The 18,980-nt window shown below is 42.5% G+C and overlaps 1 protein-coding gene across 1 annotated transcript in view; it reads left to right on the forward strand.

The window, feature by feature from the left end:
- The window catches only part of LOC120523103 (intraflagellar transport associated protein), a 112,922-nt gene extending 105,777 nt beyond the window's left edge, over positions 1–7,145 (forward strand). Inside the window, exon 8 of the mRNA XM_039744083.1 lies at positions 6,886–7,145. Within this exon, the coding sequence (XP_039600017.1) occupies positions 6,886–6,990 (105 nt within the window). The 3' untranslated portion in view covers positions 6,991–7,145. The remainder of the gene's footprint in view (positions 1–6,885) is intronic.
- The last annotated feature ends 11,835 nt before the right edge of the window (positions 7,146–18,980 follow it).

An 18,980-nucleotide genomic window follows, 5' to 3' on the forward strand; every position in this document is an offset into this window, starting at 1 on the left:
TAGAGAGACCCACAATTAAATGTATCAAAACATATATAAATTACAAATAAATATATGTAAGTAATAAAGTTATCCAACACCTGTGCATAGTGGTAATTGGCGCCTTAGTTACTCAATCAAATGGAAACTAAAGTTAATTGGTACAGTAATTAGGCTGTCTCCAGCAGGGGGCGCTTACTCCCCGGAAAGCAGTATTATTTTAGAAATGCAGGGTATATTAGAGCCTGTATACAAGATGAGACTTTGTGCCAAGAGATTAAACCAAACCCGCGGCCGCAAATAAATGACAAAATGTAGATGACAAAGACAGCTGCTGTACAGGCTTTTAAATGTTCGAAGCGAGATGCAGAGCACACCTGCAGCAGATCAAGTCAAGCAGGCTGAAACAAATTCAACAGAGCACACGTGTAATTCTTCAGTGGGGAAGCGTTTTCTGTTGTTCCTCACTTCACAGCACAGTACAAAACCACCCAGTAGCACAATCCAGCCCAATGGCCATTCCTGCTTCTTCTCTCTCTTCTTCGCCTCCACTCCTCCTCCCACAAGTTTTATCCTTCACCTCTCGACTCTGGCTCCCGGATTAGTGTGGCTGGCTCCTTTTATAGGATACCCGGATAGGATACCCGGAAGTGATCCAGGTGTCCGGTGATTTTCTTCCAGCAGCATTTCCAGGTGTGGAGGAAGCCCAACGTATTAGGGCTGTGCAGGCTCTACAGCACCACGTGGCGGCACCCACAGATCCCAACAGGGTTGTAGCACACTCCAGCTCTCAGAACACCCTGTGGGAATCAGTGGTGCTATAGCAATCCAGAGGGGCTGCCCTCTATCCTTCCGTGGGAGATAAAGCCCTGAAGACACATTCTCCCCTGGCCCATCCATTTTACAGGCGTCTATATATATATATATATATATATATATATATATATATATACTAGCTAATCCCGGACTCCTAGAAACCATTGATTCTGTCAGAATCAGTTATGCATTAGCGGTTAAGAGGTTAAGGTTCTCTTTCCTCGACAGTTTCATTTTGCTGACATGCTCGCCTCCGTTGTCTGTCAGTAGCTAGGCGAGTTTCTCTCTCTCTCTCTCTCTCTCTCTCCTCTGAGGTTTTCTTTTGCCAATGTGCTCCCCTGGCTTGTGTATTAGCAACTAAGTAAATTTCTCTGTTTTTGCTGTGGTTTTTCTTTGGCGACAGAGTCGCTTTCTTTGAGCTTCATGCTGTAACCTTGCACTTCTGGGCAGGACAGACACACACACACTTTCACGTGTAGACGTTTATATATAAGATATATATGTGTGTGTGTATATATATATATATATATATATATATATATATATATATATATATATATATATATATATATATATATATATATATATATATATAGATATTGTCACAAAGATGAGACATACTCAAGAAAAAGGTTTGGGGCAGCCACCCGTATAATCTCGTATCCTGGCTGCAAAGTTGTTCTTTTTATAGAGATACAGCACTGAAGTGCATACAACGAGTCCAAGACAAGACTGAGGGAAAAGGGGCAGGCTTTTAAAGGGGAAGACAGGAAGTGAGGTCATAAGGATCGGGCATGTGGTCTTCGATCATTGGATCACACCCGGACGTGACATCAGAGGGGCCTGAGCTGGTAAGGTCTACCTCCATTGGCTCGGTCCCGGAAGTGACGTCAAGAGAGCCAGGTGGAATCCCCCAGGAATGGTCTACAGGCAAGAGAGAAAAAGAGTCAGTGCACTCTGCCACATCCCGGCATGTCTCCGACCTGTGTTCCCTCAAGCCCTTTAACTGCCTCACATGTGCACGTGTGTGACTATATATATAGATATATATATATAGATATATATATATATATATATAGTGGCAAGTGGCTGGGCGTGGTACCCAGCTGGGACACCCAGATGGACCGGAGGAGGGCTTACGCCTCCTCCAGACCACGAGGGGGAGACCACCCTGGTACCTTTGGGGACCACGGGAACAGAACTTAGAAGGTCACAGCCAGGGGGCACCCTGATGCTTGAGGAGCCCTGGCCCTCAGCACTTCCGCCACACACGTAAGTGCTGGGGGGAAGAAGACCAGGGACACCTGGAGTGCTTCCGGGTGCGCAGCCGGTACTTCCGCCACACTGTGCTGGCGGAAGCTAATCAGGAGGCGCCTGGAGCATGTCCGGGTGTGTATAAAAGGGGCCGCCTCCCTCCATTTGAGGGCTGGTCAGGAGCGGAGTAGACAAAGTCTTGGAGGAGAGAAATGGAGGCAGGCCTGAAGAAAAGAGAGGCATTGTGATGCCTGGACTTTGGGGTTGTATGTGGAACTTTATTCTGTATATATTGTAAATAAACGTGTGTTGGGTGATCTAACGATGTCTGCCTGTCTGTGTCTGGGCCAGTCTCCACAATATATATTTAAATATAAATAATATATATATACAGTCATTTTCCTTAATAAATAAATGACCAAGTATAATATTTTGTCTCATTTGTTTAACTGGTTTCTCTTTATCTACTTTTAGGACTTGAGTGAAAATCTGATGATGTTTTAGGTTATATTTATGCAGAAATATAGAAAATTCTAAAGGGTTCACAAACTTTCAAGCACCACTGTAAATATACACGGTGAGCCAAAAAGAAGTACCACATTTCAAATGTATATTCTACGAAAACACTACAAAATAAAATAAATCTCATTACGTCACAAGAAAGGGTATACAAAATAGATATTTTTTCCCTGTGTTTTAAAAATGATGTCTTCAAGGTGGTGGCTATCATTAGCGATACACTCTTTGAGATGATTTCTGAACGCCCGCTTGACTTATTCAGCCATTTCAAGGGGAATAGCGGCAATTTCATGGTGAACAGCATCTTTCAGGGCTTCAAGGTAATCGAGGTCATTGCGTGTATACCTTCGACTTGAGACAGCCCTACAAGAAGAAATCGCACAGAATGAGATCAGGCGAATGTGAAGGCCACTCGACATCGCCGTGCAGAAAGATCATCTCCCATATAACGTGCATGGATCTCCGCGCAGGCCGTATGAGCTGTCGCTCCATCCTGTTTTCACCAGACATCCACCACATCCATTTCTTTCAGTTTTCTAGCATTTCAAAGTAACATTCTGAAGTGATGGTGACCGTTGCTCCCCCCTCCTTAAATAAAGTAAGGGTCTACAATACCAAATTCTGCAACGGCACACCAAACTGTAACACATGTGCTCACTGTGCGGGGGTCTCTGATGAAGTTCATGATGGTTGGTTTCAGGCCAATAGTGAAAGTTGTGCTTATTTACATAACCTTTCAAATGGAAATGTGCCTCGTCGCTGCACATGACGATGGCATCTCGATGAACAGTTTGCAGAATGTTGGCACACAACTCTCTATGGCTCGCACAGTCTCTCTCAGTGAGTTCCTGCACTGCCATCATTTTGAATGGATGGAAATTAAGGTCCTCATGCAAAAGTCGTGTTGGAAATGCAGGCAGAAGCACTGAACGTCTACGAGACTGCAAAATTGATGTGCTTACAGCTTGGTTGTTTTCAGACATTTGTTCAGTCCGAGGACGGCCTGGAGAGTATCTGTTCAGTGTTGTACCCATCTGTCTAAATTTAGCCACCCATTGAAGATTTGTTTTCGGATTTGGGACGTCACCGTTAGGAGTAATGCTGAAGTGATGATGGATTAGTTGTTTTTGAAGAACGCTTCGACAACAAAAGCACGGTGCTCACCGGACTAAGGCATGCTGCCGAATGAAAACTACAAGGGTTCAAAGGACCCCCCCACTCACCCTAACCTACTCAGCTGCCTCTACCTTGTGTAATGACCTGAGAAATGTGGTGCTTTATTTATAATTAAAAAAAATAAATAAACTTGCTTTAAAATGCAGGTTTCACTCCCAATATTTATTGTAGTATAATCATTTATACATACAAATCCAGGCTGAAAAGAAGCCAATGAACCAGTACAGCCACCGTCCAGTTCTTCACTTGGGAATGCTGATGATTAAACTTCTGCTTCGACGGAGTGCACGGGGTATTGTTCTTGCTGACAGCTTCTGGCTTTTAGAGGGTCCCTGACCATTATAAATACAGTGATCCGTCCTCGATCGCAGGGGTTGCGTTCCAAAACCCCCCGCAAAATCCACAAAGTAATAACCATATGTTTATATGGTTATTTTTATATATTTTAAGCTCCTATAAATCTCTCACACTCTTATAAACATTTCCCACACAGTTATACAGCATAAACTCTTTGTATTCTCTTAGATATTAGGTAAGATTCATTGAAATTATGTATGTAAAAACACTGTTTATATACAGTAAAACCTAAATATTATAGATAAGTTATCAAGCGTCTCCAGAACCCCCCGCGATAGATGAAAATCCGCGAAGTAGAAACCATATGTTTGTATGGTTATTTTTATATATTTTAAGCCCTTATAAACTCTCCCACACTGTTAACATTATTAGAGCCCTCTAGACATGAAATAACACCCTTGAGTCAAAAGTTTAAACTGTGCTCCATGACAAGACAGAGATGACAGTTCTTTCTCACAATTAAAAGAATGCAAACATATCTTCCTCTTCAAAGTATGAGTGTCAGGAGCAGAGAATGTCAGAGAGAGAGAAAAGCAAACAATCAAAAAATCAATACGTGCTTTTGGGCTTTTAAGTATGCCGAAGCACCGCGATAAAGCGGCATTTTAGAGGAGCGTCCGTATCCACTAGGCAAACTGCCTCTGTGCAAACAGCCCCTCCGTCAGGCAGAGAGAGTGAGAGAGACAGAGAAAAGCAAACAATCAAGCACCATGCGGGAAGCATATCGTATATCATTGAGGAGTTTTATTTAATACGTAATACATGCTCTGATTGGGTAGCTTCTAAGCCATCCACCAATAGCGTCCCTTGTATGAAATCAACTGGGCAAACAAACTGAGGAAGCATGTACCATAAATTAAAAGACTCATTGTCCGCAGAAATCCGCGAACCAGCGAAAAATCTGTGATATATATTTAGATATGCTTATATTTAAAATCCGCAATGGAGTGAAGCCGTGAAAGTCGAAGCGCAATATAGCGAGGGATCACTGTATATCCAAAACTTTTACCTTTTCGGCAGTCATTAGCAACTTCCATTGTTGCTTGAGCACGGCCCCTGAAGCAGTAGCAGGAGCAGATCGTTTTGGAGCCACAACGAAGGGCTTGACTACACACAAAGATAAACACAAAAGAGCACAAAAATTAACTCTTTACACAGCGACAAACACGTTGATGCTGAATGAGCGAGACGAGACTTCCTGGTTAACGCAGCGGAATCGAATTTGCCGCTCTGTCGTTGAGCCAGTCAGCACCCAGGAACTTAACTGCATGCTCTGATTGGGTAGCTTCTCAGCCATCCACCAATAGGGTCCCTTGTATGAAATCAACTGGGCAAACCAACTGAGGAAGCATGTACGAGAAGTAAAAAGAACCATTGTCCAAGCAGAAACCCGCGAAGTAGCGAATATATTTAGATATGCTTACATTTAAAATCCGCGATAGAGTGAAGCCGCAAAAGTCAAAGCGTGATATAGCGAGGGATTACTGTACACACACATTTTTCAGATTTGTTGACCTGTTTTGAGAAAGTTACCAAGTATGGGTCTCTACCATTTGAGCGATTGGAATATGATCTTTATGGACTGTGCTCTTCTAAGACCCAAACACAACACATTCTTTGGACTGTCTGTGAACGGTGTGTCTGTCCTAACCACGTAAACCTCACTTCAGCTGCATGTGTGCTAACATAATTGGGCTCATAAGTCAGAATTATCATACCGTTATTTTTCACTTCTGGTTACTCGGCTCAGCTGACTGAACACAGCCAGTCCTGTTAAACCTAAACTTGATCATATGCTGTATTAAGTGTTACCAAGAGACTGAAGTAGTCAGCACAGCAGGAGCTGAAGATGGCTGCCTGAGAGGCTTGGCAGAGCATCACCAGAAAGACCCTTAAGCACCTGCTGATGTCTATGAATTGCAGTCTTCAAGCAGTCATTGCATGTGAGGGATATGCGACCAAGTATGATGGCTTTAATAGACGTGCCCTTACTGTGTCTCAAACATTATGGTGCCCAGAAATGGGGATACCACGTAGAAAAGGTGTGACCGAAATGCCCCTTTAAATGAAAGTCTGCAATGTTCACTTTAATCGTAATGTCTGAATTGTTTAATTGGTAATTTTAAACTGTGGAGCTGAGGGGGAAATCAAACACAAATGTGTCTTTGTCCCAGACATTATGCCGGTCCACTATATATTCCTCCGTCTTTTCATGTTGAGCTGACCAGTGAACATGGCAGGACCCCTCAAGCTGGTTGTAATAAAGGATTTCCAGCAGGTTAAGCTATTTGTAATGGTGGTCGTGCCTCTTTTTTATCTGACAGTTCTTTATACTCAGTCAGTAAGTCATTTCCCAACCTACTATATCCTAACACAGGGTCACGGGGGTCTGCTCGAGCTAATCCCAGCCAGCACAGGGCGCAAGGCAGGAACAAATCCTGGGCAGGGCAAACATACACACACACCAAGCACACACTAGGGACAATTTAGGATCGCCAATGCACCTGACCTGCATGTCTTTGGACCGTGGGAGGAAACCCACGCAGACACGGGGAGAACATGCAAACTCCACGCAGGGAGGACCCAGGAAGCAAATCCAGGTCACTTTACTGTGAGGCAGCAGCGCTACTCACTGTGCCACCGTGCTGCCGTTCTTTGTACTCATTTTACCTAAACCTGTCTTGTGTTCAGTGTCACAGGAGTGGGATCTGGAGCCCTTAATTGGATTAAGCAGGTCTCAAAATGCAATGTGTTATTATATTCATTTGTTTGTTTTTATTTCAGGTAGAGACAGACGAAGTGCAGTCGTTTTGCTTGGACGAAAGTTTTGACTACGATTCTGTTTTGCTTTCAAGTAAGTATTCCCCGGATGAGCTGTGGAGATCATAGCTTAAGAAAAACCACTGATCACCTATGACAGGATCTGAGCAAATGGGGATATGACCAAGAGACCAAAAAAAAAGAGAAAATGTTTAATCAACAGACAGACAAACTCAACATCATGAAGACATGTCAAGTCATAACTGTGAGTCATCAGAGGAGACAGGAAATGAAAGAAGACATTGTTCTAAAAAGTTCATCAAACAATATTACCTGCTATCCTACATGAGCCTTCCGCTCTGTGTTTACTGTGACCACTACAGGACTTTGCAGCACCTCAAGCCATAGACACAACCACATCAGCGCAAGTCCCGGGTTCAAATAAAAGGTTTATTGTAATAAAGAACCTCGACAAGTGGCATTTAATTATAAACAAAAGGACAACTCTCTTCTCTCTTTTTCTATTTTGTTCCACTTCTCTGCTCCTCCAGGTGAGCGTTGTCCTTCTTCCACCCAACTCCAACTTTTTCCTAGATTTGGTTGAACGGATTCTTAGATCCAGGGGTACCTCTGGTGCTAGAGCATGGCCCAATTGAAGCGTTTCCGGGTCACATGGAAGCCCCACAAAGTATGGATCACAGATCCCTGGAGCAACCCCTGGCAGCACCTGTGGAACATAACATGGCTGCCTCATGGGACTACGGTTCTCAGTATTGGTAGCACTGCCCAGGAATGCTGCCATTTAATACAAATAATGTAACTCAAAGTGCTTTACATGATGAAGAAAGAGAAAAAAAAGACAAAGTAAGAATTAAAATCAGAGAACACTAATTAACATAGAATAAAAGTAAAGTCCGATGGCCAAGGAGGACAGAAAAAACAAAATAAAACTCCAGACGACTGGAGAAAAAATAAAATCTGCCAGGGGTCTGAGTCCACGAGACCACCCAGCACCCTCTGGGCATTCTACCTAACATAAATGAAACAGTCCTCTTTGTAGTTAGGGTTCTCTTGGAAGGACTTGATGATGACGGTCATGTAGACTTCTGGCCTTTAATCCATCAATTTAGGAACATCTCGGTGCTTTGATTAGGTGGTGATGGCGCAGGTCGTCACCACAGAAAACCAGGAAAAGAACCAGAAGAGAGAGTTGGGGTCAGTATGGATTTTAAAGCAACCATGAATAGTTATTATAATGAATTGAATATACAGAGTATCAGGATTAAACTAAAATGAAGTTATGAGAAAGCCATTTTAAAGTAATGTGTTTTCTGCAGTTTTTTAAAGAGCTCTACTGTATCAGCCTGGCGAATTCCTATTGGCAGGCTATTCCAGATTTGAGGTGCATAACAGCAGAAGGCCGCCTGCCCGCCTCACCACTTCTTTTAAGTTTAGCTCTAGGAATTCTAAGGAGACACTCGTTTGAAGATCTAAAGTTACGATTTGGAATATAAGATGTCAGACATTCTGATATGTAAGATGGAGCAGATTATTTAAGGCTTTGTAAACCATAAGCAGTATTTTAAAGTCGATTCTGAATGACACAGGTAACCAGTGTAGTGACATCAAAACTGGAGAGATGTGCTCGGATTTTCTTTTCCCAGTTAGGATTCTAGCAGCTGCATTCTGCACTCGTTGCAAACGATTTATGTCTTTTTTGGGTCGTCCTGAGAGGAGTGCGTTACAGTAATCTAGTCGACTGAACACAAAAGCGTTAACTCATTTCTCAGCATCTTTCAATGATATAAGATGTCTAACTTCATATTTCTTAAGTGAAAAAATGCTGTCCTAGTGATCTGATTAATATGTGATTTAAAATTCAGGTCAGAGTCAACAATTACCCCTAAATTTTTTACCTCTGTCTTGATTTTTAATCCTAATGCATCAAGTTTATTTCTAATAATCTCATTGTCTCCATTATTGCCAATCACTAAAATTTCTGTTCTCTCTTTATTTAGCTTGAGAAAATTACTATTCATCCAATTAGAAACACAAGTAAGACATTGTGTTAGTGAATTAACAGTGTCGGGGTCATCAGGTGCTATTGATAAGTACAGCTGTGTGTCATCAGCATAGCTGTGGTAGCTCACGTTGTGTCTTGAGATAATCTGACCTAACGGAAGCATGTAAATTGAAAAGAGCAGCGGACCAGGATAGAGCCTTGTGGAACACCATATAGGATATCATGTGTCTTTGAGATTTGATTCCCATAACTAACAAAGAATTTTCTACCTGCCAGGTAGGATTCAAACCAATTTAGGACGCTGCCAGAGAGGCCCACCCATTGGCTAAGGCGATTTCTAAGAATATTATGATCAATGGTGTCAAATGCGGCACTCAGATCTAAGAGGATGTGAACAGATAAATGGCCTCTGTCTGCATTCACTCGCAGTGCAGTTTCTGTGCTGTGATTTGTTCTAAAACCCGACTGAAATTTCTCAAGAATAGCAGGTTTATTAAGGTGGTCATTTAACTGCACAATGACTGCCTTCTCTAGAATTCTACTTAAGAACGTGTTAGGAAAGCTTTTAACCCTAATAAGTTGTCTCCCTCTGGCCTTCCAACCCACTGGCCTCCCAGCTGGGTATTGTTCTTCAGTCCAGCTTGGCCGGGGCGCCATCCTATCCACTTCCACACTGTCATCTCTTGTGTGAGGCAGGATGATCCTCGCCTTCCTTCTTGTGCCTCTGAAGGGCTGTCCAGTTAAGGAACTTTGTCCCATCCCGGCAGGGTGCCCATCCATGTGCGTTGTCCATCACTCTACAAATGTTGAGCAGTTCTTGCATCACGTGAAACTGTGGCCAGTGCTAGTAACTTTGATTGTTCTCTCATTTTTAGCTGCTGTCTTAAAGGTTTACATTACACTTAATTAGACATTCAAGGGTGGGCTGAATGAAAGTGGGGTGTAAATGCTGACATGTGGATGATGTCTGTCTCTTGTAGATGGGGTACAATAAAGCATTCAGATAAATCTGCAAATTATGCCAGCAGATGTTATTCACATACAACAGAATTAGGAAAGTCATGCAAGCAAAAGGCAGCAAAATGCTAGAGCTCAGTCTACCACCACAGATTTAAAGATCAGTAGCTAGAAATTAAAATAAATTAATGGCAACCTGTACAGAGGAGCTACTTTCAAATCCACATCTCAGGACGAAAAGGGAAAATGGACACTGTAGTGATTTCTTTGTTCGTAATGTAATTGAACTGAGGAAGGTGTCTGACTTGTGTAGAAGTAAATGTGATGGAAGAGCTGCGGTGTTAACAAGACACCAAAACCGGTTATTGATACCAAGCAGCCTCCTGTTCTGTGTCAAATAATATCGACTGCTCAAAAAAATGAAATGAACCCTTTTGAATCCGAATATAGGATCAAGTCAATGACACTTGTGGGCTATTGATCTGTCAGTTAAGCAGCAGATGGGCGTGTTCAGCAGTTTCAGCTGCTTTGGGTCACTGGGGGTGGGCAACAATGAGATGACCCCCAAAACAGAAATGAATGGTTTAACAGGTGGAGGGAAGCCACTGACATTTTTTCCTCTTCATCTGTTTTGTCACTCATTTTGCATTTGGCTACAGTCAGCGTCACTACTGGTAGCATGATGCCATACCTGGACCATACAGAGCTGGCACAGGTAGTCCAACTTCTCTAGGATGGCACATCAATACGTGTCATTGCCAGAAGGTTTGCTGTGTCTCCCAGCACAGTCTCAACGGCATGGAGGAGATTCCAGGAGACAGACAGGCAGTTCCTCTAGGAGATCTGGATAGGGCCCCTCGTAGAAGGTCCTTAACCCATCAGCAGGACCCACCGGTATCTGCTCCTTGGGGCAAAGAGGAACAGGATGGACTGGCAGAGCCTATAAAATGACCTCCAGCAGACAAGCCACTGTTGTGAATGTCTCTGAGCAAACAATCAGAAACAGACTTCATGAGTGTGGCCTGAGGGCCTGATGTCGTCCAGTGTGCACTTTGGGGCTCGAATGGCATTTGCCGTAGAATACCAGAATTGGCAGGTCCACCACTGGCTGGCACACTGTGCTTTACACAGATGACAGCAGGTGACCCTGAGCACATGTGACAGACGTGAAAGGGTCTGGAGAAGCCGTGGAGAACATTATGCTGCCTGTAACATTGTTCAGCATGACCGGTTTGGTGGTGGGGGGCCAGTGATGGTATATCTGGGTAGGCATAGCCATGGAGGGATGCACAGACCTCTACAGGCTAGACAACGGCACCTTGACTGCCATTAGATATCGGGGTGAAATCCTTGGATCCATTGTCAAACCCTATGCTGGTTCCTCCTGGTGCATGACAATGCCCAGCCTCATGTGGCGAGGGTATGAAGGAATTGATACCATGGACTGACCCCCATGCCCACTCGCCTGAACTCAATCCAATAGCACACCTCTGTGACATTATGTTTTGGTTCATCCGACGCCTCAGCCTGTCCAGTAGCTCAGTGATGCCCAGGTCCAGATCTGGGAGGAGATCCACCAGGACACCATCTGTCGTCTCATTAGGATGTTGTCAGGCATGGTGGGGGACATTCAAGCTACTGAGTACGATTTAGAGTTGCTGCAATGAAATTTCTACACAATGGACTCGCCTGCCTGCCTGTCACATCATTTTTTCACTTTGAATTTTGGGGTGTTGTCTTTGAATTCAGCCCTCTGTCAGTTGATCATTTTCATTTCCATCAAACAATGTGCCATCCTTTTGTTCCTAAAACATTACCATATCAGTCCTTAGCAGTGGAAATGTCCAGCACAAGTTTTTTTTCCCCCACTGAGATCTGATGTGTTTTCAAAAGTGTTCCTCTAGTTTTTTTGAGCAGTATACATAAACTTGCTGTAGTCAACCGGTCAAGAAAGGGCCACACTGACCTCTGACGTGAGGCTGAGCTTGTCAGTGCCCGACTCCATAGTGCAAGTACCACATTTCTTGTTGCTGTGGCTGATTGATTAGCCGATCTCTTTCATAAGCTGAAAGATGGAGACATCTGCTTTTATATGTTCCAGTGACGGCACTCTGAAGCATGGACGCCTTTTAAGGTCTCATTCTCCAGTCTTACTGGTAATTTCAGGCCATTTTATTTAGCAGAGAGAATTGGGCTCAATTGCCATTGCTGCTGTTTTAAATCTTTCCATATTTGATCACATTTTCCATGATTCAGCTGCTAGCCAGTCAAGAAGCACTTGTAAAACCCATAGCCATCATTTTAGTGGGCTTTGCCGTCTTAGAAGAGTCCACAGAGATGCAAATGGATAAGAGAGTTAAGAAAATACAGTGGATATGAAAAAGAGTCACCCCCTTCAAAATATTCCCATTTTTTTGCTTTATAGCCTTAAATGAAAACACACACAAAAAATATTTCTTCCCAGCTTTACTTACTCTATGCAACCAATAACATTCAAGTGAAAGATATCACAGATACAGTTCAGAAAAATTATAAAAAATCAAAAACAAGAAATACTGAAATTACCCCCAATGTCATTTTGTTGACCAACCTTTTGCTTTAAAGACAGCCATGAGTCATTGAGCCTTGAAAATTTTAGACCCATCTCTAACCTGCCTTTCTTAAGTAAAGTTCTACAGAAGGCAGTCATTATGCAGTTAAATGACCACCTCAATAAACCTGCTATTCTTGATAAATTTCAGTCGGGTTTTAGAACAAATCACAGCACAGAAACGGCACTCGTTAAAGTAGTAAATGACTTGCGGGTAAATGCAGACAGAGGCCATTTATCTGTTCTCATCCTCTTAGATCTGAGTGCTGCATTTGACACCATTGATCACAACATTCTTAGAAATCGCCTTAGTCAATGGGTGGGCCTCTCTGGCAGGGTCTTAAATTGGTTTGAATCCTACCTGACAGGGAGAAAATTATTTGTTAGTTGTGGGAATTACAACTCAAAGACACATGATATCCAATATGGTGTTCCACAAGGCTCTATCCTGGTCCGCTGCTCTTCTCAATCTACATGCTTCCGTTAGGTCAGATTATCTCGGAGCACAACGTGAGCTACCACAGCTATGCTGATGACACACAGCTGTACTTATCAATAGCACCTGATGACCCCGACTCTCTTGATTCACTAACACAATGTCTGACTGGTATCTCAGAATGGATGATTAGTAATTTTCTCAAGTTAAATAAAGAGAAAACTGAAATTTTAGTGACTAGCAAAAATGGATACAATGAGGTTATCAGAAATAAACTTGATGCATTAGGATTAAAAGTCAAGATGAAAGTAAAAAGCTTAGGGGTAACTGTTGACTGTAATCTGAATTTTAAATCGCATATTAATCAGACCACTAGGACAGAATTTGTTCACTTAAGAAACATAGCAAAAGTTAGACCTGTTATATGATTGAAAGATGCTGAGAAATGAGTTCACGCGTTTGTTTTCCGTCGACTAGATTACTGTAATGCACTCCTCTCAGGACCACCCAAAAAAGACATAAATCACTGCAACAAGTGCAGAATGGAGCTGCTAGAATCCTAACTAGGAAAAGAAAATCTGAACACATCTCTCCAGTTTTGATGTCACTACACTGGCTGCCTGTGTCATTCAGGATTGACTTTAAAATACTGCTTATGGTTTATAAAGCCTTAAATAATCGCACTCCATCTTATATATCAGAATGTCTGACATCTTATATTCCAAATCGTAACCTTAGATCTTCAAATGAGTGTCTCCTTAGAATTCCAAGAACAAAACTTAAAAGAAGTGGTGAGGCTGGCGGCCTTCTGCTGTTATGCACCTAAAATCTGGAATAGCCTGCCAATAGGAATTCACCAGGCTGATACAGTAGAGCACTTTAAAAAACTGCTGAAAACACATTACTTTAACATGGCCTTTTTATAACTTCACTTTAACTTAATCCTGATACTCTGTATGTTCAATTCATCATAATAACTATTCATGGTGGCTCTAAAATCTGTACTGACCCCTACTCTCTCTTCTGTTTCTTTTTCCGATTTCTTTGTGGTGGCGGCCTGTGCCACCTCCACCTACTCAAAGCTTCATGATGCTCCAACATTGATGGACTGAAAGCCAGAAGTCTACGTGACCATCATCAGGTCCTTCCATGAAAACTCTAAATAAAAAGAGGACTGTTTGACTTATGTTAGGTAGATTGCCCAGAGGGGACTGGGTGGTCTCGTGATCTGGAATGCCTACAGATTTTATTTTTTTCTCCAGCCGTCTGGAGTTTTTTTTTTTTTTTTGTTGTTGTTTTTTCTGTCCTCCCTGGCCATCGGACCTTGACTTATTTTAATTTCTTACTATGACTTTTATTTTTCTATTCTTCATCATGTAAAGCACTTTGAGCTACATTTTTTGTATGAAAATGTGCTATATAAATAAATGTTGTTGAGTCTGTTGGAACTCTTCTCTATCAGCTTTGCACACCTAGATTGTGTAATATTTGCCCCCCACTTTTCTTTACAGAACTGTTCAAGTTCAGTCACATTGGCTGGTAAGCATTGGTGGTGTGCTATCTTCAAATCTTTCCACATACATTTACTTTTTTCTCCTTCTGCCACTGTGTGGTCCATTTTGCTGTGTGCTTCGGGTCGTTGTCATGCTGAAAGGTGAACATTCTGCCCATCTTCAACTTTCTTGCAGAGGGTAGCAGGCTTTCCTCAAGAATTTGACGGTATTTTACCCCATCCATTTTCCTTCTGCCCTAACGAGAGCCCCGGGCCCTGCAGCAGAGAAACACCCCACAACAGAATCCAGCCACCTCTATGCTCTATGCTGTAGGTATGGTGTATTGTGGATGGTGAGCTGCATTGGATTTCCGCCAGTTGTACCATTTGATATTGAGGCCAAATAGTTTGATTTTGGTCTCATCTGACCAGAAGACCTTTTTCCACTTGGCATCAGAATCTTCAAGGTGCATTCTAGCAAAGTTCAAACGAACCTTAATGTGGCCTTTCTTGAGAAGTGCAACCCTAAGCAAAGAAAATGGGAATATTTAGAAGGGGGGATTCTTTCCTTTACCCACTGTAGGTAGGTAGGTAGATAGGTAGATAGATACAGTGGGTACGGAAAGTATTCAGACCCCCTTCAATTTTTCACTCTTTGTTATATTGCAGCCATTTGCTAAACTCATTTAAATTAATTTTTTCCCTCATTAATGTACACACAGCACCCCATATTGACAGACAAAAAAAAGAATTTTTGAAATTGTTGCAAATTTATTAAAAAAGAAAAACTGAAATATCACCTGGTCCTAAGTATTCAGACCTTTGAACCCTCAGTATTTAGTAGAAGCACCCTTTTGAGCTCATACAGCTATGAGTCTTCTTGGGAAAGATGCAACAAGTTTTTCACACCTGGATTTGGGGATCCTCTGCCATTCCTCTTTGCAGATCCTCTCCAGTTCTGTCAGGTTGGATGGTAAACGTTGGTGGACAGCCATTTTTAGGTCTCTCCAGAGATGCTCAATTGGGTTTAAGTCAGGGCTCTGGCTGGGCCATTCAAGAACAGTCACAGAGTTGTTGTGAAGCCACTCCTTCGTTATTTCAGCTGTGTGCTTAGGGTCATTGTCTTGTTGGAAGGTAAATCTTCGGCCCAGTCTGAGGTCCTTAGCACTCTGGAGAAGGTTTTTGTCCAGGATATCCCTGTACTTGGCCGCATTCATCTTTCCCTCGATTGCAACCAGTCGTCCTGTCCCTGCAGCTGAAAAACACCCCCACAGCATGATGCTGTCCCCGCCATGCTTCACTGTGGGGACTGTATTGGACAAGTGATGAGCAGTGCCTGATTGTCTCCACACATACCGCTTAGAATTAAGGTCAAAAAGTTCTATCTTGGTCTCCAGGTCTCTTGGTCCTTCAGGTGTCTTTTAGCAAACTCCATGCGGGCTGTCATGTGTCTTGCCTCTCCTCAGTGTGTGGAGAGATTCACACCATCGTGTGTGACGGTGATTTATTTATTTTACACGAGAATTACCAGGGACAACCCCAGCCATGGCATGACACACACACACCACAGAGACAACAAAGAAAAACACGCTGGGAATTTAAACGATAAAAAGGTATAATGAAATTAAATTAACTAAATGAAAACAATAATACCACCCCTGATCCCTTCGGCGATATTACATTTAACAGATAAACACGACAAACACGCAGTAAAGTCCATGGATGAAATGAGCAGCGGTGAAGTTAAGTCCAGCGATTTACATGAAGAGAGGGAAATGGAAAAACACAGTCCTACCGGTGATTGCTGAAGTATGATGACAGATGAATGGTTCAGGAGCGCTCCTTCTTCCAGGTAGACAAATGATTCCAGACCCCAACAAACATTATAATCCAGGACACGAAGATGTATGGCAAAAAAAAGACAGGCAATTCAACAGATAAATACAAGCACCAAACAAACAAAACAAACTTTTTTTCTCCCTTCAACCCCTGCCCTTCTTTTAAACCCCTCTGGCCACCTTTGACCCCCAACAGCCCCTGAAAGGACTGCTGGAAGATGCAGTTCTAACTATTAGTAGCATAGCTACACAGTGGTAAAAACAGTCCATTTCTTGGATGGGTGAGATCCGCAGCTATACATTTGGTCCTTTCTGGTTTAAATGAAAAGCGTTCTGTTTGGAGAAAGGAAAACACTGCATTCCAGCAGAAGAACCTCATCCCATCTGTGAAACATGGTGGTGGGAGTATCAGGGTTTGGGCCTGTTTTACTGCATCTGGGCCAGGACGGCTTGCCTTCATTGATGGAACAATGAATTCTGAATGATATCAGAGAATTCTAAAGGAAAATGTCAGGACATCTGTCCATGAACTGAGTCTCAAGAGAAGGTGGGTCATGCAGCAAGACAACGACCCTAAGCACACAAGTCGTTCTACCAAAGAATGGTTAAAGAAGAATAAAGTGAATGTTCTGGAATGGCCAAGTCAAAGTCCTGACCTTAATCCAATCGAGATGTTGTGGAAGGACCTGAAGAGAGCAGTTCATGTGAGGAAACCCACTAACATCCCAGAGTTGAAGATGTTCTGTACGGAGGAATGGGCGAAAATTCCTCCAAGCCGGTGTACAGGAATGAGCAGAAGTTACCGGAAACGTTTAGTAAGGGGGGTCACAGCAGATACTGAAAGCAAAGGGTCACATTCTTTTGCCAGTCACAAATATGTAATATTCGATCATTTTCCTCAATAAATAAATGACCAAGTATAATATTTGTGTCTCATTTGTTTAACTTATTTCTCTTTATCTAAGTCTCTAGGACTTGAGTGACAATCTGATGATGTTTTAGGTCATATTTATGGATAAATCTAGAAAATTCTAAAGGTTTACAAACTTTCAAGCACCACTCTATCTATCTATCTATCTATCTATCTATCTATCTATCTATCTATCATTATATAGTGCCTTTCTATCTATCTATCTATCTATCTATTATATAGTGCCTTTCTATCTATCTATCTATCTATCTATCTATCTATCTATCTATCTATCTATCTATCTATCATATAGTGCCTTTCACATCTATCTATCTATCTATCTATTATATAGTGCCTTTCTATCTATCTATCTATCTATCTATCTATCTATCTATCTATTATATAGTGCCTTTCTATCTATCTATCTATCTATCTATCTATCTATCTATCTATCTATCTATCTATCTATCTGCACGTGTGTAACAATATGTTTTAATCTTTCGTTTGTCTAACAGCCATTTGGATACACAGTGCGAGTGAGTCAGACGCCGGGCACAAACAGCTCACACACAGCAGCGCCCCCTTCTGGTGCTTTAACTAACAGAGTACAAAAAAGTCACTTGTCTGGGAATAAATGGAAGGGGAAAGCAATCATGTCTCCATATATAAGACTGAACCGATTGAACAAAATGATCTGCAGAATGTTATTGTAAAGAACTGCAGCCAAATGGTCTTTAAACAAATTAATAACACGGTAAAATGGACTGTGGTAAGGGGTTGGGGGTTTCAATGGCTCAAACCCCTGATTTTTCAGTGCCAGATGTACATGATGAGTCATGGCAAACCCACCATGTGCCATTCACATTCCCGTTATACAATAAATCAGTTAATTTGTCTTAGCTCATATTAAAATATATGAGCTACTGTATGTGAGGAATTTATTTCAATTCCTTTTCTCCTTTCATTGGATAATATTGATGCAGATTGTATGCCTAGTCTGTCTGTGTGTGTGTGCCCTGCGGTGGGCTGGCACCCTGCCCGGGGTTTGTTTCCAGGGGTCTGTTGGAGCCAATCCCAACCAGCACAAGGTGCAAGGCGGGAACAAATCCCGGGCAGGGCGCCAGCCCACCGCAGGGCACACACACACACACACACAAACACACGGGACAATTTAGGATCACCAATGCACCTAACCTGCAAGTCTTTGGACTGTGGGAGGAAACCCACGCAGGGAAGCGAACCCAGACGGGTCTCCTTAGTGCAATTCAGCAGCGCTACCACTGCGCCACCATGCCACCCCTCTATTGGGTATCCTTTCAAAAATGTTATGTGTAAGAAAATGAAACAATTAGTCATAGACCCCCCCACTCGATGCCATCGTCACGTCGCTTGAATTGCAGTCTGCTGTGCGTGAAAGCCATTGAGTCCCCACGGGCCTCTTTGGGCTCCATTTTGAAGTCCATTGCAAAGCGCAGCTATAACGTCGTCTGCTAACACGTAGGATGGCGTTCTAATATCGCTATTACTTTTGAATGTGACTCGTTATTATAAAACTGTTTAATAAACAAAAATGTCAAAACTGACTCATAAAGGAAGTAAATAAGAAATGTGAAATGCTCCAACTTTCAAATTAGTTCACATAGTCACTGAACACACCTGAATGTTACGCCATGCCAACATCGTCAAACTTTGCCAGCAGTGCCAGGCAGGTGTGTTTATTGGACTGGCTGAGGGTCTTGAGGTTTGAAAGGGGAGTCCAGAAAGCAAAGGCTGTCCAGCAAGAAAATATGCAGCTCTGCTCCGTTTCCGCTTTCCATTGACCCAACAAACCTGCCTTTGGGGGACAGCCGAGAAAAGCCAGTGGCAAACTACA

Source organism: Polypterus senegalus, chromosome 1 (assembly GCF_016835505.1).
Source record: "Polypterus senegalus isolate Bchr_013 chromosome 1, ASM1683550v1, whole genome shotgun sequence".
NCBI classification, from domain to species: domain Eukaryota; kingdom Metazoa; phylum Chordata; class Cladistia; order Polypteriformes; family Polypteridae; genus Polypterus; species Polypterus senegalus.